This window comes from Canis aureus, chromosome 2 (genome assembly GCF_053574225.1).
Source record: "Canis aureus isolate CA01 chromosome 2, VMU_Caureus_v.1.0, whole genome shotgun sequence".
In the NCBI taxonomy this organism is placed as follows: domain Eukaryota; kingdom Metazoa; phylum Chordata; class Mammalia; order Carnivora; family Canidae; genus Canis; species Canis aureus.
In genome coordinates, this window is record NC_135612.1 from 53,870,266 (window position 1) to 53,892,999 (window position 22,734).

The 22,734-nt window shown below is 55.1% G+C and overlaps 1 protein-coding gene and 2 long non-coding RNA genes across 5 annotated transcripts in view; 2 read left to right on the top strand and 1 right to left on the bottom strand.

Annotated features, from left to right (window-relative positions):
• Window positions 1-22,734, top strand: part of LOC144298283 (uncharacterized) — a 176,963-nt gene that overhangs the window by 116,979 nt on the left and 37,250 nt on the right. The gene's annotated exons all lie outside the window — the stretch shown is intronic.
• Window positions 1-22,734, top strand: part of ZNF710 (zinc finger protein 710) — a 64,039-nt gene that overhangs the window by 33,836 nt on the left and 7,469 nt on the right. The window contains exons 1-2 of one of the 3 annotated variants that reach the window (XM_077872627.1): window positions 2,132-2,546; window positions 20,457-21,945. In XM_077872627.1, the coding sequence (XP_077728753.1) occupies window positions 20,485-21,945 (1,461 nt within the window). In that variant the 5' untranslated portion in view covers window positions 2,132-2,546; window positions 20,457-20,484. Of the gene's footprint in view, window positions 1-2,131; window positions 2,547-20,188; window positions 20,310-20,456; window positions 21,946-22,734 lie in introns of those variants that run through there. The other 2 variants (XM_077872612.1, XM_077872618.1) reach the window with 2 other exon arrangements.
• On the bottom strand, window positions 4,102-18,378 carry LOC144298277 (uncharacterized). Its single transcript, XR_013365197.1, has 3 exons — window positions 18,246-18,378; window positions 13,376-13,532; window positions 4,102-8,969 (listed from the first exon to the last, which is right to left on the bottom strand). It is a non-coding gene; the product is annotated as an uncharacterized LOC144298277 (long non-coding RNA).

Genomic DNA, 22,734 nt, shown 5'->3' on the forward strand with positions numbered 1-22,734 from the left:
TTCTCTCGGCTTCCTTGTTGGGTTTGGAGGCCTTTCTGGGCCCGTTCCAACTTAACAGCCCTTCCCAGATGAAGCTAGCAAAGGCTGGGTTTCCTTTCTTGGCTCCCTGGTTCACCCCACCCCCACCCCCCACTAGCTTGGCCTCAAGCGTCTCAGGGCCTCCGATTGGTCCTTGTCACTTTCGAATCCCAGCCCACGCCACTAAGCTCGGCACAGACTGATTGCTCTATAGAGGAGTGAGGGTGAGACTCGCTCAATCAATCAATCAATAAACCAATCAGTCTTCCTGCACCCGGCCGCCTCGCTGTTCCCAGGCATTACTCATTATCCAGCGTCTGAATGATCAGAAGGAAGAAGGAACCTCTGCATAAAGGTGACCCCATTTCAGGTTTCGTCATGACTCGCTGAGTGTTGAAAGATGAGAAGAGTGAGACCAGGAAAAACAAAGAGAGGGGGATCAGGGACATTGACCGGTGATCTCAGAGGAATATCTTGGGAGCCATTTGGTCCCTAGACAGGGCTATGTGTGGGTAGGTGAGGTCCTGTGCGCTGTGTCACCCGGAGCTTAGCACCTGGCTGAGCACACGGTAGATACCGGGTCATAACCTATGTCTGGCTGCAGAGAGGAGGGAAGGACGGAAGCCCACATCCAGGCCTGTTCCTGAACAAGGGACCTGGAATCCTTGGGGCACCTGTATATCTTGATGAAATCAGGAAAGTGCTGATCTGTGACGTGTCCGCAGAGGCCCCTCCCTTGTAAGCACAGTGATCCCACAATTGGAAGCTAATGAAGAGGACTCCCCCACCTCTCACCACCTACCACCCGGCCTTGGGAGGCTGGCCTCAGCAAGCCTGAGCAGTACCTCCTTGCGGCAGTCCCTGGAAAGAATCATTCCCCGCCCCCATCCACAAGTGTCACGTGTCTCCTGCTCCCAGGCACAGCCCAGGCGGGAACAGCTGCCACTCCCACCCCCACCCCCCCCACTCAGACCCTCCTGCCTAGGCCCTTAGCTCTTTGCGGGAAGCAGGACAACCCCAAGGGCCAAGCCGCCTGCCCATGGAGACCATGCCTCCCTCCACAGCATTGCAACCTGGGGCCCTCTCTGCCTTGGCTCCTCCAGGACCCTGAAATAAAGCTGATGGCCACCGCCCACCCCCTACCCCCTGACTCCCCGAGAGGGAGCACTGCTCTTGCAGGTGGAGTGAGTTTCAGGGGCAAGGGGGAGCCTTTCAAGCAGCTCTTCGATGCTTCTCCAGCAGAACTGGATTTATTTTTTGTATTTTTAGGAACTAACTTGCAGTTCTCAGCCTCTCCCTCCGACCCTCCCTCGCTCCCCAGAAACAGCTCCCCAGAAACTGGAGAAGGAAAAATGAAGCAAGGGTCTGTCTACATTGTCGCTATGATTGGCACGGGTGTGAATGAGGGGTCACCGCCTCGGCTGCTCCTTTTCAAGTGCTCCCCTCTCCCCTGCACGCTGTATTCACGCCGACCACTCTTCTTTCAAAGCTCCCGTCTTTCTCTCCCGCTTTGTCTCTCGGCTCTCCTTCCCTCCACGCTCTGCCTTTCATTCCAAGTCCTGCCCGGCTCCCTTGGGGACCACTCTGCTCTGCTCTCCTTCCCCCCTTCTTCCTCTTCTATTCAGTTCTTTTTGCCTCTTTCTTTCTTCTTTTTTCTTTTTCTTTTTGAATAGTGCTTCTGTTTTCAAGGGATGGAATGAACAGAGAAGTCGGTTTATTTGAGCAGAGAGAATGTGAATGTGTTCATTTTCCTCCATTGCTCTAAATGTGTAAAAGGAAAGGGACAAAAAAAAAAAAAAAAAAAAAAACCACCATGTGGGACATGGTTTCCTCCAGGCTCCCACTCTGAGAGGGAAGGATGTTTGGAAATGGGGCTCCACCAGGCCAGAGCGAGCCACTGGCTGGCAGAAGGTTCTCCCTGGGAAGCCCCGCACCAGCCACCAGGGCTGGTTGGCTGCAGGGCTGGTCCTGGAGCCTGCGGGATTCACATGTAGCCCCAGGCACCCACTCCCTCTCGGCCAGGCCATAGCATGGGCCTCCATGTGAGGGTCAAGGTCAGAGGCGGACTCAGGGGCCCTCTGCCTCCCCAAACTCCCTCCTGTGGGAGAGCCTGGCTGTCCTGCAAGTTGGAGGCTGCAGTGGAGACCATGGGAATGTGGCTTGCGGGCTGAGCATGAGGAATGTGGCTGGGGTCGCATGCACTGCCACCGTTGTCTGGCGTGGTCCCAGCCCCTAGGGCTGGCAGGCCAGGCCTCGGCCAGACCTGGAGTCCCAAAGAGGAGACTGAAAAAACTAGAACCGCAGAAAGAAGGACACTGAGGGGGCTGGTGGCTCCCAGGAAGCTGGCAATCCTTGGAGTTGAAACGGATGGTTGACAGAAGGTTCGACACCTAGGAAATGCCCTGGGGTGGGGAGTAGAGGCATGGCTCTGCTGGTGACATCGGCACAGAGGGGACAGTCCAAGGAAGCCCTGGCAAGATGGGAAAGCAGAGGCCATCGGGATGACAGAGCAGAGACAGAGGGAAGCTGTGAGTGGCTTGGGGCCCAGGGGGGATGGCAGGGCTGCTGCCAGGTCAGGAGGGAGGCCTGATTCAAAGCCTGAGTGTGCGGAAGCTTTCACCAAGGATGTCCAGTGGAGGGGACAGAGAGGTGGGGTCAAAGAGGTGGTGGAGGAAATGGGATCTGACCCCCTGTTCAGGGGTAGAGAGAGAAGGCAAGACATTGGGCGCCGCCGGATGCTGCAGCCAGGGTGTGGTGGAGGCCCCAAGCTGGAGGCCTGAGAGGGAAGGCATGTCAGTGGATCAGGGTTACCTGAGGAGAGTAGGAGAGGCAGACCTGCAGGGGAGAGGAGGCCAGGTCTGGGGAGAGCTGGCTTCAGGCTACAGGTCTGGGGGACCTTTTGCACCTCCTCAGAGCCAGGAGAAAGGGTCTTCAGGTCTCTGCAGCCACGAGGGCCTCTGTCTAGCCCAGAAGTGCCCGGGAGGCCCAGGAAGGGCCAGATAACCTCAGGGGATACAGGGAGCCGTGGGGGTGCATGTGACCCGGGTGATGTGGAGCAAGGATGCTGGCATAAGCCATGAGGCTGAAGTGGAAGCCTGGGCTAGTGGGAGGCTCCCAAGGGCAAGCTCTGTGTCTCCTTCCTCTGCCACACCCAACACAGCTGGTCCCAGGGTAGGTGCTTCATAAATGTTTGTTGAAGTGTGAACTGAATTTATCCTTAGCAGATGTGGAATGGTTACAGCACATACCCAAGTGCTAGTAGGGAGGATAGCCTCATATCAAGTGGGGCCCCATCCCCTGCCCCCTGAGGGCACAGGTGATCAAGGGAAGGGGGTGGTCTCCTCCCCAAGGAAGACTGGGCAAGGTTCCAGCCACGTCTGTGAAGGAAGGGAGAGGGACAAGTCAGCACCAGACTTGGAGGGTGGCACAAGCAGGCACGGGTGGGGACAGAGCAGACTCAACTGTGACGACTGGGGTCCAGGTGGAGGAAGAGCTTTGGGGAGGTGGATCTGAACCCACCCTGTGCCCCACTCACCAGCGAAGGGTAGTTTGCTCAGGAAACATGCCACAAGCAGACTGTGTTCTCACTCTGGGTCTGAGTGACTGGACAAAGTGGACTATGGGTAAAGGTAGTGAGGAATGTGCTTATCTGGGGAAGTTTAGAATTTGTGCTCCAGAGGAGCATGGAGAAGCCTGGGGAGCAAGGTTGTCCCAGCTGGAGAGATCTGAGACTGGGGCCAGGTGAGAAGGCCACCACCACCACCCCTCTTCCTGGCCCCACTTGCTTCTCAAGACACCTGCTGGCAAAACTGGAGGTTGCAAGAGTTAGGGGTGCTGGCTGCCCGGCAGGTTTTTCTGGTTTGGGCAAGAACATCTCCTTATACCCCATGAAGGTGCCCACACCCACCTGGCTTGGAGGTGATAGGGGAGCAGCTAGCTCCTGGCAGGGGGGTTGAGGGTCTGCAGCGGTGGGAAGGCTTCCGGAGGCAGGCGTGTTTCCTGGGCCCCGGGTACCAGGATAGCAGAAGAGCAGGTGGTCAAGCCCCCTTCGAGAACTGCCAACAAGGAGCACAGCTTCTCCAGGAACTAGCAGTATGGTCCCCAGCACATTGCCAAGCACTAATAATAGTAGCAAACAGGTGCCAGGTTCTTTGGGAGCACTTTGCATCTTTTGGTTTGTATGGCAGGTGCTCTAAGCACAACCACACTTTATTTTTTATTTTTTTTTAAGATTTTATTTATTCATGAGAGACAGAGAGAGAGGCAGACACACAGGCAGAGGGAGAAGCAGGCTCCATGAAGGGAGCCCAACATAGGACTTGATCCCGGGACTCCAGGATCATGCCCTGAGCCAAAGACAGGCGCTCAACCGCTGAGCCACCCAGGGATCCCTCGACTACACTTTAGTAAAGAGAAATAGTCACACCTCTGGGAATTAACAGGGACTAAACTTGGACCTTCAGAAACCAGTCTGGGCTCTAAACCAGTGCTTTTCTTCTTAAAATTACTCTTATTTATGATCCTTACAGACCAGCACCTTATCAGGCCTGCCTGGATGTCCTAGCAATTTCGAGTTTCTGTAAAAGTTTCTAAATGCTACCTGTTTGGGGCACCTGGGTGGCTCAGCATGTTAAGCGTCTGACTCTTAATTTCGGGTCTGGTCACGATCTCGGGGTTGTGAGATGGAGCCCAGCGTCGGGCTTCGTGGTCAGCTGGGAGCCTGCTTGAGATGCTTTCCCTCTCCCTCTGTCCCTCCCCTGCTTTCTCTCTCTAAAATTAAAAAAAAAACAAAAAAACAAAACAAAACAAAAAAACACCCTAAATGCTACCTGCTTGCATCAATATGGAAGGACTGCTCTAAAGCTGTTCTTAATTGTTCCGTGCCTCAGTTTCCTTATTTGTAGGATAGGGGCAACGGTACGAGTACCAACCACACATACGGTGGTCAGCACTGAGTTAGACAATGCCCTTAGAGCTGGCACGGGCTGGCACCGTAGCTCCCAGGCCAGCCAGGCAGTCTGCTATGTCAGGATCCTCATCCGCGATCTGCGGAGTGGGAATAAGCGCTGCCCACACAGGAGCTGCCCGTACAGATGCCAGGTCGGCTCCCAGCAGACAGGATCCCGTGGCGTTGTGCCTGGGAGGGCTTTGTAAACGGCGGAGGGCTGTGCCTGCGTGAGCCGGCGTGTTCACTCCCCAGCCCGGCCTATCTTTCTGAGTCCCGGAAGAGCTTGTGTTCTGTCCTGCACTTGGCACCCAGACCTGGGGGCGTTGGGGGGAGGGGCTTGCTCTGAGCCAGGATGCTGCCCAGGCAGGCCTTGCTGCAATTCAGGGAGGAGGGTGACCCTTGCTCCCGGACCCATGCATGTGTCTGTGAGTGCTTCTTCATACCAGAAGCTTTGTGGACACTTTTGTTTCAGGGAATCGGGGCCAGCCCAGGGAGCATCTCCCCTTCACCTTGTGACCCATCAGGGCTGTGTTTGCTGATGGTTGGGTCATCCCAGCAATGAGAGACTGAGCAGGTGCCCAGGGATCCCAGAAATCAACTACATGCATGGGAAGAGTTGGGTTTTGTGATTTGTGTGGGAATTTGATCTTTGGAGCTGCCTTGACGGGTTGTAAAGTTTCAGAAAAAAGGCGATGTCTGGCACCTACAAGGAGGGCTTCCGTGTCCTACCAGGCCAAGCCTTCCTGCCTCTCCAAGGGCTCTACTCTGGGTCCTGGGGCCCTAGGGACCCTCATGGCCTACAAGCACAGTGGTCGGGAACACCCATCCCCAGACAAGCCAGGGGCTCCTCTGTGGGCTGAGAACTAAGCTAGAACCTTCCATAAAGCCAAGTTTGTTTCAGCCTCTCTCCTCCGACAATTTGGCTACTTTTTCTCCTTCACAATAGCAGATGCTTTTTCCAAGTGGTCATGCTAATTCATGGGAGTGGTAAGAGCGTATTTTTAGTACTAATGAGTACATGCCAGATACTTTAGGGTCCTAGGTGATTCACATTGTGTGTGCACTTATATTGTAGCGGTGAGACCCAAAAAGCACCATTTACCAAATGCCAGCCTGCATGCCAGGTACTTTCTTATTTAAGATCTTTAAGAACTTATTTAATCTTCTCTACCATTCTGTGGGGTAGGCAGCTGGCATCCCCATTTTACAGTTGAGCAAATACTGAGGCTCCGAGCAATGAAGCAAGTCACCCAAGGCCATTCAGCCAGGCAGCAGTGAGACTGACTCCACATCCCACAGGATAGTGGGGAGGAAGCCCTCAAGTTGGACCACAGACGCCTCTGGTGAAGGCCAGATATTTGCTTGTTTTATAACTGTCACCTCTACTAAAGTCATTTTGGCCCTTGGGTCACAGCACCACATGCATTTGAATTTTTGCACCTGGGGATCCATGCTCTGGAGCTCACCGCTCTGCAGATGAGGCTTCAGGAGCCCGATTATCATCCTTTGTGATCTAGATTTTTTTTTTTCCAAGATTTATTTATTCATGAGAGACAGAGAGACAGAGAGGCAGAGACACAGGCAGAGGGAGAAGCAGGCTCCATGCAGGGAGCCTGACGTGGGACTTGATCCAGGGTCTCCAGGATCATGCCCTGGGCTGAAGGCAGCGGTAAACCGCTGAGCCACCCAGGCTGCCCTGTGATCTAGATTTAAGAGGAAACCAGATAGTGCACTGGGCAGAGCTAGCCTCTTGGGGCAACTTCTGAGTCGGTGGATCCATCCCTGCCGCTAGGGACCTGCAGCCAAGGGCCTCTCCTGGCTCTGCCTTCCAGGATTCCCCCTACCTCTCCTCCAGCTTGTGGATAAGGCCCGCCTTGGCCCACTACATTGGCTCCCGGGGCCAGACAGACCCAGCACTTCCCCCAGCTGGGATGCCCATCCCACCTTTCCTGCCAACCTCTTGCCTAAACTCTTATCTCACAGCTGCACTGTAGGTTCCCTCCACCCCCATGTGCATTCCTCCCCGGCCACTGTGCAGGGTCCACAAGCATGTATATGCACACTGAGCTCCCACCCCTCGAGTGGGTCCCGTCCATCTTGCTGCATGAAGGTGACTAAGAATGGATTTGCACATCACTCCTGCTTGCCTCTGATTATAGCCAGTGTGGACGGTGTGCATGTGTGATGTCTGCATGTGTAGACTGTCAGCCTAAATGTTGGGCCAGCTGTCCCTCCCCGCCCAGGAGATGCATGAAGGCTTTACGTGAATGAGAGGCATTTTTTACTCCTCTCCTGGCATAAATCCGTTCTCGAGTTGGGCGTGTGGGTGACTGCAAAATAAATGTTGATTATGGCATGGGCATCAGGAGGCAGCCATTTCGGAGGTTCTGCAGGGATGGAGGCCGTGGGGTGACTCACACTGGTGGCTGTGGGAGAGAAGGGGAGGGCTCTGTGCCCAGGACACCCTCCTCCCCCATGCTCGTCCCTCAGCACCTTCTCTGCCCACTGCTCTTCTGTTCTCTTTACATTCCCTCCTTCATCGTCTGCCTCCACCTCTTCTGCACCTCTGGGGTTGGAGGCTTCCTAGCCAGCCTCCCCTGTTTCTAGGCTTCCCCACCATTCCACCCCACCTCTGTGTACTCAACACGAGGTCATGCTCACCCGGCTGGTGGGCTCGGTCAGATATCCTGATGGCCCTGGAAAGTGGGAACCATTGTCACCTGTCGCAGAAGAGACAGGCTCACACAAACCAACATGTAAGGGATGCAGCCGGCCCTATAGCCCACGCTCTGAGCCTCTATGGCCTCCTGAAGCTCCAATTGATAACGAAGAATGTTCCTGACCCCGTAAGCTGAAACAGAGGAGGGGAAAAAGCAACCAACGTTACTTTGTCCTTTTGTGGTAGCCCACACATTTAGGGCTTATTTCCTGTCTGCTATTTTGCCTTTCTGTTTCATGGTTCTTGGTCTTGTCTATCTAATCAAATTGTGAGGTCCCTGAGCATGGGGGAAGGGGAGGGTCTTTGGGTCCCACCAGGAGCCAGCAGGGGCCTGACCCAACAGAGTGGATGGCGATGGGGAGAAAATGAACAAATAGCTCCTAGACATCGAGTCCTTACTATGCTCCAGCCGTGTTAGCAAATCTTATCTCCCCAATCTCCTTTTAAGCACAAGCATTTAAGTTAGACCCGAGAAGGAAACCCAAACTCCATGTTTCTCTGGTGACTTCAGGTGGGTCACCCTATGCCTCTGAGCCTTTGCTTCCTCCTCTGTGATATGGGATCTGTATCAGGATTCCATACTTTACATACATGATCTCATCAGGTACAAACCTAACCTGAAGGAAGAGTTTCAGGTCATGTCAAGGCCTTTCCATATCCCTACTCTATCCTACAGTTGGGGAAAGGGAGTCCCAGGGAGGTGGAGGAAATTGTTTCAGGTCACACAGCTCATAAGTGGCAGAGAGGGGGTTACAGGCCAGACCCTCCCCACTCTGTTCATCTGCAGAGCCAGGGGCTGTTCTTCCCTATCCTCCCATCTCTGTCTGCTGCTTCCTATGCCAGGCCTTGCATGCCAGGGATCCTGAGGTGCTCCAATAGCCTCTTGGGGGAGAAGCACAGCTGTTGTGTCATCGGCACCTCTGCAGGCTTAGCAGGCTGGGCTCTGTGCCCCGCTGCATTCTGTGGCCAGGCCCTGGCAGGTGCACCCGGTAAGGTGGGCCAGAAGCAACTCCAGCAGAGCTTTGAGTCCCGGAACTCGGGATCGATACCAGGACCAAGACCCTAGCCCAGCAGCTCCCACAGATGCTCACAAGCCTCTGGGGCTCCCAAAGATCCAGGGCCTCTTTCTTCTCCAGGTGACTTTTGTCTCAGATGAGAGTAACACCACTTTTCACCAGGCCATCTATTCCCTCTGTCACTTTGAGATGCCAGGGCCACAGTGATAATCGGCTTGCTTGTAGTTTCTGTGGTAAATCTCTTTGTTTCTTCTGTCATTTCTGATCACTGCAGATTAAACACAGAAATGTAGAAGGCAGGGTTGGAGGAGGAGCCAAGCCAGGGATTGACCTGACTCTCCCCTCCTGGGAACATAGGAAGAAGGGACATAAAAGAGGAAGAACATGATTATAATCCATTCAAAGCCCACCCTTACCTCTGACTGTGTGATTTGGACAAGTAACAGCTTTTCCAAGCCTCAGTTTGTCCATCTGGAAAATGAATCCCATCTTCATGGGATGGCCTGTATTATATGCCCTGTTTATCCCATAAGCTTGGTAAATGATGGCTGAAAAGGAAATTGGCTGACCACCTTATTTCTACCTTAAACTGTGGAGACACAGATCTGGTTAGGAGAGCATACACTTCCTTTTCTCAGAGACAATTTAGGATTATGGTAAAGAGTGAATCTTGAAGAATGGATGCATCCACCATCCTGTTTGGGGTGGGAGTGTACCTTGCCTGGTACATGGGGTATCCCCCTGTGTGCTGCAGTGTGGGGCAGTGTGCAGGTGGGCTTTCCCTGGGCTGCACCGAAGAGGAATCCTGGACCTGGCTTATCCCACACTCTAGGTCTTGCCCTTGCTTCATCCTGAGAGGGGTCTCTAGCATCTCCCCCAGCCCAGCCTCAGGAAAGCAGGGTGCAGCCCCCTGGCGTGCCTGCCCCTGGCGTGCCCTCACCGGGACACCTCCTCGCTATGCATTTTACCTCCTCCCTTTTGCAGGTGAGGTCAGTAGGGAGCCTGCCTGGTGGCGGGCAGGGGGCCCATCCTGGGTTTGTCTGCATCTGTGTCTCTAGGTTCCCTAGGAGCAAGGTGGCTGGGACCGAACCAGAGAAGCCAGGACTAGCGAAATGGGGGTTTCTTTTCCCTCCTTCCTTCCTTTTTCTTTTTTCTTAAGCAGGAGATAAATAAATGTCGCCCTGAGATGACAAGAGAACATTGAAGGAGATAAAAGCACAGTAAAAGGGAGTGAGAGACCAGAAGCAAAGGACAGAGGGGTATTTGGACCATACCCTGCACGGAGGAGAGAGATGAAAGAGGAAAGAGGAGATGGGAGCACGGGACCCAGTGGCAGAGCAGAGGATGGGGTTGCCACGGAAACGGAAGGAGGGGAGGGATGGAGGGAGAGGAAGACAGGATGGAGAAGCTGAGGTCTCAGCAAGGGCGGGGCCTGGCGAGGAGGAAGGGAAGCCATGAGGGGCTCCTGCGGCTAGAACAGGCCCTGGCGGGTAAACTGAGGTCGGCAGGGGAGGAAGAGGCCATGAGGACCCTCGTCCCCACCCAGAGGGGTCCAGGATCTTGGGGAGACAGCAGGAGTCTGCTGCCCCCACCCTGCAGGGCCTCTCTTCAAGCCTCCGTTTCCAGAACTGGAACATGGAGATGGTCCCCCCAACCCCAGGAGCCTCGAAGTCGTGTGCGCTCCTCACGAGGCCTGACAAAGTTCAAGCCCGATAAATGGCCCTGTCATTGCTCCTTCCTCTGTGATTATCTTTGTCCCATGAACTTGGAAGCCCGAGACCTGTTTGTTTTTCCCTGTTACGTTAAGCTGGTGATCTTTGGGTCCAGCACAGGGTGATTGTTTGGAGCAGATGCGCTTCTTGCTTCTGGAATTGGAAGGAGGACATGGAGTTTTCTGGAAACATGAGGCCTCCTGCCCCTTCTCCTGGGAACAGGTAGTGGTCCTGATGCTCAAGCAGAGGAAGTCCAGGCCCAGGGGAGGAGGCTGGTTCCACTGGAGTGTTGTGTAGGTGCATTCCACCGGGAATGCCCTGGGGAGCGCGCTGACAAGCTCTCGGCCCTCTTCCTCTGTGCTGGAACTGGAGTGCCAGGCAACAAGCCAATAGTTAAATAAATCTATCGTTACAATTTTAATAAGGTCCAGGAAGGGACAGTATCAAATGTATTAACTTCCTAGAACTTGCGGGGTCTGACCTGATGGGGGCCACGGGGAGAGTCAGGGGAGGTTTCCTGAGGAAGGGCATTCCAGGCAGGGGGAACAGCACATGAAAGGGCTGTGTGCAGGCAGGTCTGTTAAAGATGAAAAAAGCCCATGTGTCTGGGGGGTGGTAAGTAAGAGAAGAAGCAGCATGCCGTGAAGCTGCCACACGAGCAGAGACCAACCACACAAGGTCTTCTAAGCCCTTGGTGGGGTGATTGTACTTGGCTGCAGGGGAAGCGGCTGGGGCCCTGAAGGTCCCTGAAGGAGGGGGGGTGCGGGGAGCCGGGACTGTTTTAGCATTTGAGGTCAGAGGGCCGTGAGGACGAACTCTTGAGAACTCAAGATGCTTTGTGCAGGTTGGTTGAATCCCTTGCTACCCCATCCCCTGGTGCCCACCCTGGAGGCCTCCAGACTCTGGAAGGCAGACACCCTTGTAGGGAGGCCCAAGTGTGGAGCGGCCACCACGTGTGACATGGTTGGACAGAAACGTGCTGGGAATCAAGAGCTCTCAGGTCCATCCCTGTTGTGGGGTGGGGGCTTGGGGCCTCGCTTCCCACATCTCTAAATGACAACATTAGACAGGAGAGTCCATAGAGTTCATCCTAGCCCTGCTGATGAAGACTCCAAAGCCAGCCAAAGTGGCCGGGGTGAAGGGTCTCCAGCAGGGCCACTGTCCCCCTGGTGGGAAAACCGAGCTTTCTTCCTTTGTGGTAAAGAAACAGATGCGTCTGCTCAGGGAGCCGGTGGGGCATCAGGTGGGAGCCATGGCCATGGCTCCTGTGTGTACCACCTGTGTGGGGCTGAGCTGTGTGGGGCAGCTGCCCATCAGGAGGAGAAGAAGGAGCCCACGTGGGGGGAGTTGTCACAGCTTCAGGAAGGCAGGGTACTCCTTTATAAATCCAGGACAAACATTATATGGTCTCATTCATTTGGGGAATATAAATAATAGTGAAAGGGAATAGAGGGGAAGGGAGAAGAAATGTGTGGGAAATATCAGAAAGGGAGACAGAACATGAGAGACTCCTAACTCTGGGAAACGAACTAGGGGTGAGGGAAGGGGAGGTGGGCGGGGGGTGGGGGTGACTGGGTGACGGGCACTGAGGGGGGGCACTTGATGGGATGAGCACTGGGTGTTCTTCTGTATGTTGGCAAATTGAACACCAATAAAAAATAAATTTATTATTAAAAAAGAAAATCCAGTTACTTAACATACCATGCAATACTGGTTTCAGCTGTGCGGTATAGGGATTCACACTCCCGTGCATCGCCCGGTGCTCATCACAGGTGCCCTTCTTCATCCCCATCACCTGCTTACCCATCCCCCACCCATCTTCCCTCTGGTGCCAGTAGGGCATTCTCTACACTGAAGAGTCTGTTTCTTGGTGTGTGTGTGTGTGTCTCCCTTTGCTTCTTAAATTCCACATATTTAGTAAGGTAGAGTACTCTTAATTCACCCGCCAAGTCACCACAAGGGTGCTCATCAGATCTCACTAATCAATTTGGAGAATCAGGATCAGTGGGGGAGCTTTTGGAAAATAGGATGTCCAGGGGAGCCCAGCCGCCTCAGTCAGAAGAGCGTGCAACACTTGCTCTTGGGGTCATGAGTTTGACCCCCACGATGGGTGTACAGATTACTCAAAATAAATAAATAAACTTAAGAAGAAAGAAAACAAGATGTTGAGGCCCCCATCCCCAGAGATTCCAGGCCCGGGCCCTGGTACTCTTAATCAGATGATGCCTTTGGACTCTATGAAGCCAAAATGTCTGCCCTCTGAGTCTGAGAGGTCAGCCTCTCCCTATGGGGACTCCATCTTTTGTTTCCAGGGGTGTAGGGGTCACCATGACCTCCCTGGAGGAAGGGACCTCACACAGTGGCTGCTCTATGGCAGCCAGGCCCACCTCAGCCCTCAGCTTGTAAAGCAGAGGTGTGGTTCCCAGGAGGGGTCTGGGTGCCTGAGTCCTGAGAGATCTAAAAGGGAAGGGCTTTCAGGACAGGCTTTGCTGTCACTGGCCTGCCTGGGAGAGTGTCACGGGTGGGAATAGCTCAGAGATCCTGGATCTGAGCCCCTGGGGACTCTGCCAGAGCAAGACACTCCCCCTCCCCGTGCAGCCTGGAGTCCACCCCTGTGGAGGAGGCAGGACTGTCCAGGGGTGAGGCAGAGAAGAGCAAAAGTGCCCGTGGAACTCTCGGGCAAGCATTTCCCCTGGGCCTCACTCATTCATTCATTCTACGTGCCTCAGTGACTCTTTCATCCCCCTTCCCTCGCCTGGTGTCTTTCTCCCGGACACTCCCCTGGGGGCCCTCTCTGTTCCCCTACAGTCACCATCCTCCGGGTGGGCCGTGTGGTGGTGAGAGGATCGTAAACATACAGTTATGAATCAGCGTGATTGTACAGAGTTCTCCAGAGAAACAGAACCAGTAGGATATATATATATACAGAGAGAGAGAGATTTATTTTAAGGAATTGGCTCACCCAATTGTGGGGGCTGGCAAGTCCGAAATCTGCAGGGCAAGCTGGCAAGCTGGCAACTTGGGCAGGATTTCTGCGATTCGGTCTTCAAGCAGAATCTCTTCTTCTCTGAGAAACCTCAGTTGTTCTCTTAAGGCTTCAGCTGATTAGATGAGACCTGCTGGCATTAAGAAGGGCAATCTGCTTTACTTCAAGTCAGCTGGTGGTAGATGTGAATCACGTCCACAGGATAGTTAACGGCAACATCTAGATTAGCCTTTGAGCAAACAATGGGACCCTGGTCTAGCCAAGTCTACAGGAAAGCTAACCTGAGAGACTCAGGCTGCCAAAGAGGCCTTTGCAGTCTAAGGAATGCTTCCCTGGAGGCCGTGCCTGCACCGAATCAGTGCAGCAGAGGGCAGCCCTGGCAAAGGAGTCAGCCTGTGCAGAGGCCCTGAGGTAGAGAACAGGTGTGTGTGTGTATGTGTGCATGCCCACACTGCAGAGAGGCAGGAAGGTTTGATGGGGGTCCGGTGGAGCCTGGCCGGGGACGGTGCTGAACAGCCCGCTAAGGCATGAGGACTTCATCCTCTAGCCATGTGGCTGAGGCTGGGCTTCGGAGCCACCGCCCATACTCTAGTCCTTGCTTCACCCTCACACTGTGTGACCTTGGACCAGTCCCCACCCCGGGCCTCCTTATGTGTAAAAAGAAGTGACTGGACACGGTGTACACGTACATCAGGCCCTCATGTGGTTTGTGGGTTGGTGGCCCAGCCATTCTGACTCCTGGGGGCGGGCTCAGCAAATCTGTCCATAGAGAAAAGGGGAAGCTGAGGGAGAGAGAGACTCACACACTTCCCCCTTGGCCACCGCGCCCCACCCCCACCTGCCCCCCCATCCAGTGAGGCCCAGGGCTGACACAAGTGAGACTATGGCAAGGAGCCCCGGCCTTTGCACAAGACTCCAGCTCTGGCTTTTGCTTCCTCTTCCTTTCTGGAGGGTTTACAGCCCCGGACCTAGCTGTGACGGCCTTTTCTCCTCCCCCGGCCCAGCTACCTGTCCCGCCCCACTCCAGACCCAGTTTCTCCGGACCCAAGGGCAGAGGGCCCAGACGCGTGCACACACTCGTGTGCACCACCCCCGCAGCAGTGCAGCTGGGACAGAGGCAGAAAAGGAAGCGGGAGCCACATTCCAGAGGGCGCGAATGCCAGACCCAGGCATGAGACCAGCCTCTGTTCTCTGTAGGGCCCTGAACCAGGCCTCAGCCCTGCCCCCAGTCGACCCCAGTGCTGCACCCCACCCCCCACCCCATCCTGGTGCTTCCACTGTTAACTGAGCTCACTCAGGGCAGCTCCTTGAGGACAGCAACTTTATTTTGCTGTCTATCCCAACGACCAAGACCAATACCCAGCACCTGCTGGGCCCCCGGTACTGTGGCCGAGTCAGTGATTCGGTTGCAGGACTGGAGACTTAGCCTCTGAGCCACCTGGTGGTTCAAAGCCAAGGTGAAGGGACCAAGAGCTAAAACTGCCTTCCCAGCAGAAGCCTGGAGCACGGGGAAGCCTGTGTCCTGGCCCTGACACCTACTAGACCCTTGAGGGTAGTCATCACAATAAATGGATCACGGGGTGCCTGGTGACATTCCAAGGCTGGGCTGGCAGGAGCCCCAGGGCATTCCTATGTTGCCAGTTGATTTTTTAAGAAGGTGTCCTGGTCAAAAAATAACATGATGGCCACTCCCTTCCCAGTGGCCCCAAGCCACACCAGGCCTCCAGGGCCTTCCATCTGAGCTCTGCCCATTCATCTGCTTTCCAAGGACACCGGCCACCCCGAGCTCCTCAGCCCTCTCCTGCTCTCAGAGCCATGGAGGGGCTCCCACTGATGGGAAAGGGGCCTATAGAGCAGTGTGGGGTGAGCAGAGATGCTGCTGCATCTTGCAGAGGGGACCCCAGGTGACAGGCAGGTAGGCCAAGGATTAACCTGCCCTCAAGGTTCCAAGAAGCCACTTGTACCCTTTTTACAGATAGGAAATGAAGACCGTGTGTGGTCAGGTGACTAGTCCAGGGTCACACAGCAAGTCACCTATTAATGCATGTGGTAAGAGTGTCTGTTTACAGGAACCCTTAGAGTGTAGCAGGAGATAGAGTGACAGCGCTCTGGAGGGCAGGGTCCCTGTCTGGGTGGGGAAGGCCTCCGCTGGGCCTCAGACACTGAGGCTTGGGGCTCTCCCCAGGGGGCTGGCCTGGGTGATGCTGGGCCCTGGGGAATAGGACTGCTCCTCCTTCCCTCTCCTTCCTCTGCTTTTATTTCTCGGCCTCCACAGCTTCTCTCTCCCTCCCTTCCTCCCTCCTCCCAGGCCCCACCCGCCCCTCCCATGGCTTCTTTTCCCCCAACTCCCAGTCCCAGACTTTAAGCTACAATCAGACAGCTGTTCTATCTTCTGTTTTCCTGCCTTTGCCATGTCCTTTCTCTCCACCCTGGGAACCAAGGAGAAGAGAGCCATCCTGCCCAGATGGATGCCCCTCACCTCCTAGCGAGGCTGCAGAGAGCCCAGGAAGGTCTGAGCTTCCTTTCTATGGGACCCTGAGGCCCAGCACAAGTGGTGGGGAGGAAGGCCTTGCCTAAGAGGGGAGGCACCTCAGGGGAGCCCCAGGTCAATGGCAGCAGGAGCCTTGAGGAGGGAGTGCCGGGTACACAGCTGGTGCACACCTGGCCGGCTCTCCTGCCCTGGGCAGCCTCAAGCTAGGGTGTAAAACAAGGGCTGTAGCCAGTGTGTGTGTGTGTGTGTGTGTGTGTGTGTGTGTGTGTGTGTTGCAGGGGTGAGGGGCTCCAAAAAGATGACCTAGGAGGAGGAAAAATAGTAACACTGGGTTGCAGAGTCCCTGCCTTCCCTCCACTTGTTTCTGTGTATGGTAGACGGAAGACGCATGCAAAATGCAAGTAAATTAGATTCCCTCTGTCTTCTTTCTCTAGGCCTCTGTCTCAACAAACAGAGACCCTCTGAAACACACGCACACATGCACGCACAGCCAGCCTGGCCACCACACTGAATGAACATGCACTTATAGAGGCAGATATGTGTTCTGCTCAGGCAAGTAAGTGTTCTCCAGTTCTCAGGAAGAGCAGCGGTCTGACTGGCCAGGCTTCCAGCTGCTGCTGAGTAGAGACCCATGGAGGGGACCCCAGACCAGCCGGACAGGGATGGCTCAGGCTTCCCCGTTGCAGGTTGCCTGGAACTCATGAGCACCTACTGGGCTCCTCGGGACCTGGGGACCACAGGGCAGCACCTGGGAGCTGATACCAGGCTCAGAGTCTTGACATGACTACCGGAGCTGTGCAATGGAGCAGAGCCAGAGGCATGGGCCCAGATGGGGCCTGGCTGTGGGCCCACAGGCCTGGGTATAGACCCAGCTCTGCCCTGACAGGGTCCTCCTCAAGCATGTGACTCAGACCCTGGATACCTGGGCTGTGAAGTGGGGTGCATCCTACCCGCACCCTCCCATGGGTTGTTTTTACAATTACATGGCTCACCTGGGACCTTGTGAGCACCGGTAATAGGAAGCTAGCCCTTCTGTCCAGATTTGTGGTTAGTTGTTGGCACCTCTGTGTCCTACCGCACTTGGGCACAAACCTCTCATGAACAAGAACCCCGGGCAGGTCCCCTTTTACATTCCTATTACAGAAACATTGATGCCAAAGTCAAAACTGCCTGCCTGCTCCCACAGGAAGGGGATGCCTGCCTGGCCAAGGGCTGGCGCCATCATTAGCAGGGATGGTAAAGTGTATGATGACCCGCCACACAGGGGACTACACCAGACCTGCCCCTGGGTTCCCACGGCTCCTCTGCTGCCAGAGTGATAATTTCTTTGCTCTCATTCCCTTGACAGAGCCAGGAGGAGAGGGTGCCAACTTTGGGGCGGAGGAGACAAGGGACAGAGGGGAAATATTTACACTGACGTCCTCATCTCTTCTCACCACCCCACGAGTAGGCCCTGCTCCCCTTCCACACAGATGAAGAAACAGGCCTGGGACACTATGGGATGTACCTGAGCAAGAAATGGCCAAAATCTGGTTTTGAACATACCCAGGGCCACGTCCCAGCATAGGCTCTGCCGCCGCTGGGGATAAGTTGCTCCCTCTCTGGCCCTGACTTCAGCGAAGTCCAGAAAAAGCGCTGAGCTTGTTGTTTGCTCAAACCCACAGCCGGAGTGAGGGCTGCGTCCGGGTGCTGTGTCAGACTGGCGGCCGAGAGCGGGGGAATGATGCTGCCCCATGGCGTGGCCGTGGCAGGCACAGCAGTCTCCTCTGAAGACTCTGTGAGGACAGGGACCCTGCCTCCTGTACTCACAGCTCCAGGCGCAGGGCCTGACCTGGAGCAGGGACGTAGTAGCAAGCATTTGTTGTGCAGAGAAATGAATGAGTTCTCATCCCAGAAGCACCCCAACCTTTGCTGAATTGGGGGCCCCGGGATGAAGACCTCTCTAGGCTCTGTGGCCCTCGTCAGAAAAATCTGACCAGGAAAATCTGATCTTTATTTGCCCAGAGATCTGCGCAAAGAAGTTGATTGTTTCCATTTGGTGAGGGCTTTATAATTAACGAATCGCCGTGACCTAGTATGACCTCGTAGCTCTGGCCATCCTTCCCTGTGTAGGTAGGTGCCTCCATCCCGTGGGTAGGTAGATGGAGAAACTGAGGTGCAGACGGGACCTTTCTTAGTGCGTTGTCAGTGACAGAGCTTGGACTTGGGCCCAGGCTGCCTGACCCCCCACTGGGGGGCTCTTACCAACAGGGGCATGAGGGGTGCTGAAGGAGGTTGAGCCCCTCCACCCTGTTCCAGATGGACCCTGGACCCAGGTCGCTTCCATTCCACCTGACCCTCCCACAAGAGCCTTACCTCCAGATTAATAGTTTAGTCTTTAGTGTCCGTCTCAAGGAAGCTAAATTCCTTCTGGGGTGTTTTATTTTTAGCCGGCTTCAGGAAGGGGAAGCTCCCCTGGCCTGTGGGAGGAGGAAGACACGAGGCCTGAGGGCCGGGAGCCGGTTTCCTGAGGAAGGGCCGCAGCTCACCATGCACGCTTGACCCTGACCCTGATCCTGGGACAGAGCAGAGCAGGCAAGGTGGCCCCAGACACCCCAGTAATGTCTTTTCCCCACCCCTGGAGCTCTTCTGCTGTGCCTGCACTGAGCAGGGGTGGGCCTTAAAACCCTGACAAGTATCCCAGGCCAGGCAGAAGGGCCACTCACATCTGGGGCACATACCAGTCCTGGGGAGGCCCGGAGGCCCAGAGAGGGCGCCAGGGCCTGGGGGAGGGAGAGGCCCAAGGAGTCCCAGGAACAGGTGGAATTTGAGGGAAGCCTGGCAGGGTGGTGAGAGGAGCTGGGACTCAGCGGGGCGGGGGAGGGGGGGGACCCACCGGCAAAGGCCGGCTGCTCAGGCTGCGCCCCTGGGAAGGCAGGGAGGGGGCCAGTGTGCTGGGGCTCAGACCTGAGGTTTGGACCCAGACAGTGGGTGCTTCGGCTTTTTCAGAACCCTTTAGGCCAGAGGAGCGTGCCTGTGAACCTGGCATTCATTTCAGACAGTTCTCTCAAACGTGTTGGCCAGCACAGGCCCTTCTATCACACCACATCTTCTTACCTGGAATTCCAGTGTACAAATCAGATGAAAGCTGTATTTTTAATTGGCATAAATTTAGATATCTAAATGTATGATACTTAGCGAATCCAGAACAATCACCTGTTGTGATAGACACAGTCGTGTAGCATAAGCCTTAATAGATAGGTGGTAGCCACTGAGATCGACCTTGGCACCTAATTTATCTTTGTGTGTTGTTTTGGTTTTGCCAATTTATTGCCATTTATATAATATAAAATATATTTTTTATTTTATCCCCACCTCAGCTCCCCCTCCTGGCAATATGTGTGTGTGTATGTATATATATATATATATTTTTTTTTTAAGATTTTATTTGAGAGTGCATGTGCATGTGTGTGCACAAGCAGTGGGAAGGGCAGAAGCAAGAGTAGACTCCCCTCTGACCAGGGAGCCAGACAAATGGGAGTTGGGGGGCTTGATCCCAGGACTCTGGGATCATGACCTCAGCCAAAGGTTTAACTGAGTCACCCAAACACCCCAATATATATATATATATTTTTTTTTTTTTTTTTAAACCAAACCCCTCCCTCATATGGTCAAGCCATCACAAATGGTGGCGGTTGTTTAATACCTCACTGTATGGCCTCCAGGCCTATGCAAAGTTAATTACCTTGGGAACAAAGCCAGTAGGGCTACAGAATGTGCTGGAGCGAGGTGTATATTGCATTTGAGTAGATGGGTTCCCTAAAATCAATTTTTAAAAGAGAAGAATCTTTTATTTTTTTGTAATTTTTTTAAAGATTTTTTTTATTTATTCATGAGAGACAGAGACAGAGACATAAGCAGAGGGAGAAGCAGGCTCCCTGCAGGGAGCCCAATGTAGGACTCGATTCCAGGACCCTGGGATCACAACCTGAGCCAAAGGCAGCCATTCAACCGCTGAGTCACGCAGGTGCCCCTAGTTTTTGCAATTTTAAATCAGCTTTTTTTTCTTAAAGATTTATTTATTTATTCATGAGAGGCACACAGAGAGAGAGAGAGAGGCAAAGACATAGGCAGAGGGAGAAGCAGGTTCCCCACAGGGAGCCCGATGGGAACTTGATCCTGGAACCCAGGATCACGCCCTGAGCCAAAGGCAATGCTCACCGACTGAGCCCCTCAGGCATCCCTTAAATCAGCTTTTTGAAGACCCCTTGCAGGACATGATGAGGGGCATAGTGTGAGAACCGCTGTGGAAATTCAACCTTCCTGTTGCAGGTGGGAAGACTCAGGCCAGCAAGGGGGCAGGGCTCATCTGATATCCCCCAGGGAGATGGAGAAGATGGGCAGCTACGCAGAGGGCGTCGTCGATCCCCGTAATGACAAGTGCGTCCTGTTGCCCAGGCAGGAGGAGAAAGACACCCAGGGACACATGCCCCCAGAACCAGCCGAGCCCCTGCTGAATGTGTGTGTCTGTCTGTCATGTGTGCAGCGCGGAGCCGGCAGTACTGATGTTCCCTTTCCCTCCCGCAGCGATGCCCTCCTAGCCGGCCGCCACGGGATGGAGGGCTTCATGGACTCAGGGACACAGACGGATGCCGTGGTGGTGCTGTCCTTGGCTCAGGCCGCCGTGCTGGGCCTGGTCTCGGAAAATGAGCTCTTTGGAGCCACCATAAGCGCCGAAGCCTTCTACCCGGACCTGGGGCCCGAGCTGTCGGCGACGGCCATCGGGGAGCCCGGGCCTCCGGGACCTGACGTCTACCAGCTGGCCTGCAACGGGAGGGCCCTGGAGGAGCCAGCAGAAGAGGAGGTGCTTGAGGTAGAGGCAGCCTTCGAGAAGCACACCCGGCGGAAGACACGGCCACCTGTGCGGCTGGTGCCCAAGGTCAAGTTTGAGAAGGTGGAAGAGGAGGAAGAACAGGAGGTCTACGAGGTGTCCGTGCCCGGGGACGACAAGGATGCGGGCCCCGCAGAGGCCCCCGCCGAGGTGGCCAGTGGCGGCTGCGAGGCCCTGGTGCAGAGCAGCGCCGTCAAGATGATCGACCTCAGCGCCTTCAGCCGCAAGCCCCGGACGCTGCGGCACCTGCCCCGAGCCCCGAGGCCGGAGCTGGACACGGCACCCTATGACCCCCACTTCCCTGACCCGGCCCGGGATGGCTTCCCCGAGCCCGGTGTGGCGCTGCCCGGGCCGGAGGCCTTGCCCCCCGAGTGTGGCTTTGAGCCGCCCCACCTGGCCCCCCTGAGTGATCCCGAGGCCCCCACCATGGAGTCCCCAGAGCCGGTGAAGCCAGAGCAGGGCTTCGTGTGGCAGGAGGCAGGAGAGTTCGAGGCCGACTCGGCGGGCTCAACGGTGGAGCGCCACAAGAAGGCCCAGCTGGACCGGCTGGACATCAACGTGCAGATCGACGACTCGTACCTGGTGGAGGCGGGCGACCGCCAGAAGCGCTGGCAGTGCCGCATGTGTGAGAAGTCTTACACGTCCAAGTACAACCTGGTGACGCACATCCTCGGTCACAACGGCATCAAGCCGCACTCGTGCCCGCACTGCAGCAAGCTCTTCAAGCAGCCCAGCCACCTGCAGACACACCTGCTGACGCACCAGGGCACCCGGCCCCACAAGTGCCAGGTGTGCCAGAAGGCCTTCACGCAGACCAGCCACCTCAAGCGCCACATGCTGCTGCACTCTGAGGTCAAGCCCTACAGCTGCCACTTCTGCGGCCGCGGCTTCGCCTACCCCAGCGAGCTCAAGGCTCACGAAGTGAAGCACGAGAGCGGCCGCTGCCATGTCTGTGTCGAGTGCGGCCTGGACTTCTCCACCCTGACCCAGCTCAAGCGCCACCTGGCCTCTCACCAGGGCCCCACCCTCTACCAGTGCCTCGAGTGCGACAAGTCCTTCCACTACCGCAGCCAGCTGCAGAACCACATGCTCAAGCACCAGAACGTGCGCCCGTTCGTGTGCACGGAGTGTGGCATGGAGTTCAGTCAGATCCACCACCTCAAGCAGCACTCCCTCACCCACAAGGTAGGGCTGCCTGCCGCTCTCCCTGCCTCCTTCCCTGGGGGGCACCACCCCCAGGGGCCTCTCCTCCTGCAGGTCCTTCATCCAGTGCTTCCCCAAGTACCGCTGGAGATCATTAGGAGGGCAGTGTAGATGAACATGGGACACAGATGAACATTTCTTATGTTTATAGTTCCATATTCATTCGGAGGAGTAATAGAAAAAAATACAATCAAATTTAGGGGACTTTATGATTTTTTTTAAAGATTTTATTTATTTATTCATGAGAGATACGGGGGGGTAGGGCAGAGACACAGGCAGAGGGAGAAGCAGGCTCCATGCAGGGAGCCTGACATGGGACTCAATCTTGAGCCTCCAGGATCATACCCTGGGCTGAAGGCGGTGCTAAACCGCTGAGCCACCCAGGCTGCCCTTTTTATGATTTTTTTAAAAGGTTTTATTTATTCTTTTGAGAATGAGAGAGACAGAGCATGCGCATGTGCACACAAGCAGAGGGGGAGGGAGAAGCAGACTCCCCGCTGAGCAGGGAGCCCAACGTGGGGCTCTATCCTAGAACCTTGGGATCATGACTTGATCTGAAGGCAGATACTTGGCTGACTAAGCCACCCAGGTGCCCTGAAATTAGGGGTTTTGGTTTTTGTTTTTTTTTTTTTAAGTAAAACTTATTTTTTTAAAAGTTTGTGACTGAAATGTTGGAGGAACCCCTGCAGGACCCAGGGAACCCAGTTGGGTAATCACTGAAGCACTCTGCCTTCCAGGGAGAGTGGAGGCCAAGAGGCCACAGGGCAGTGG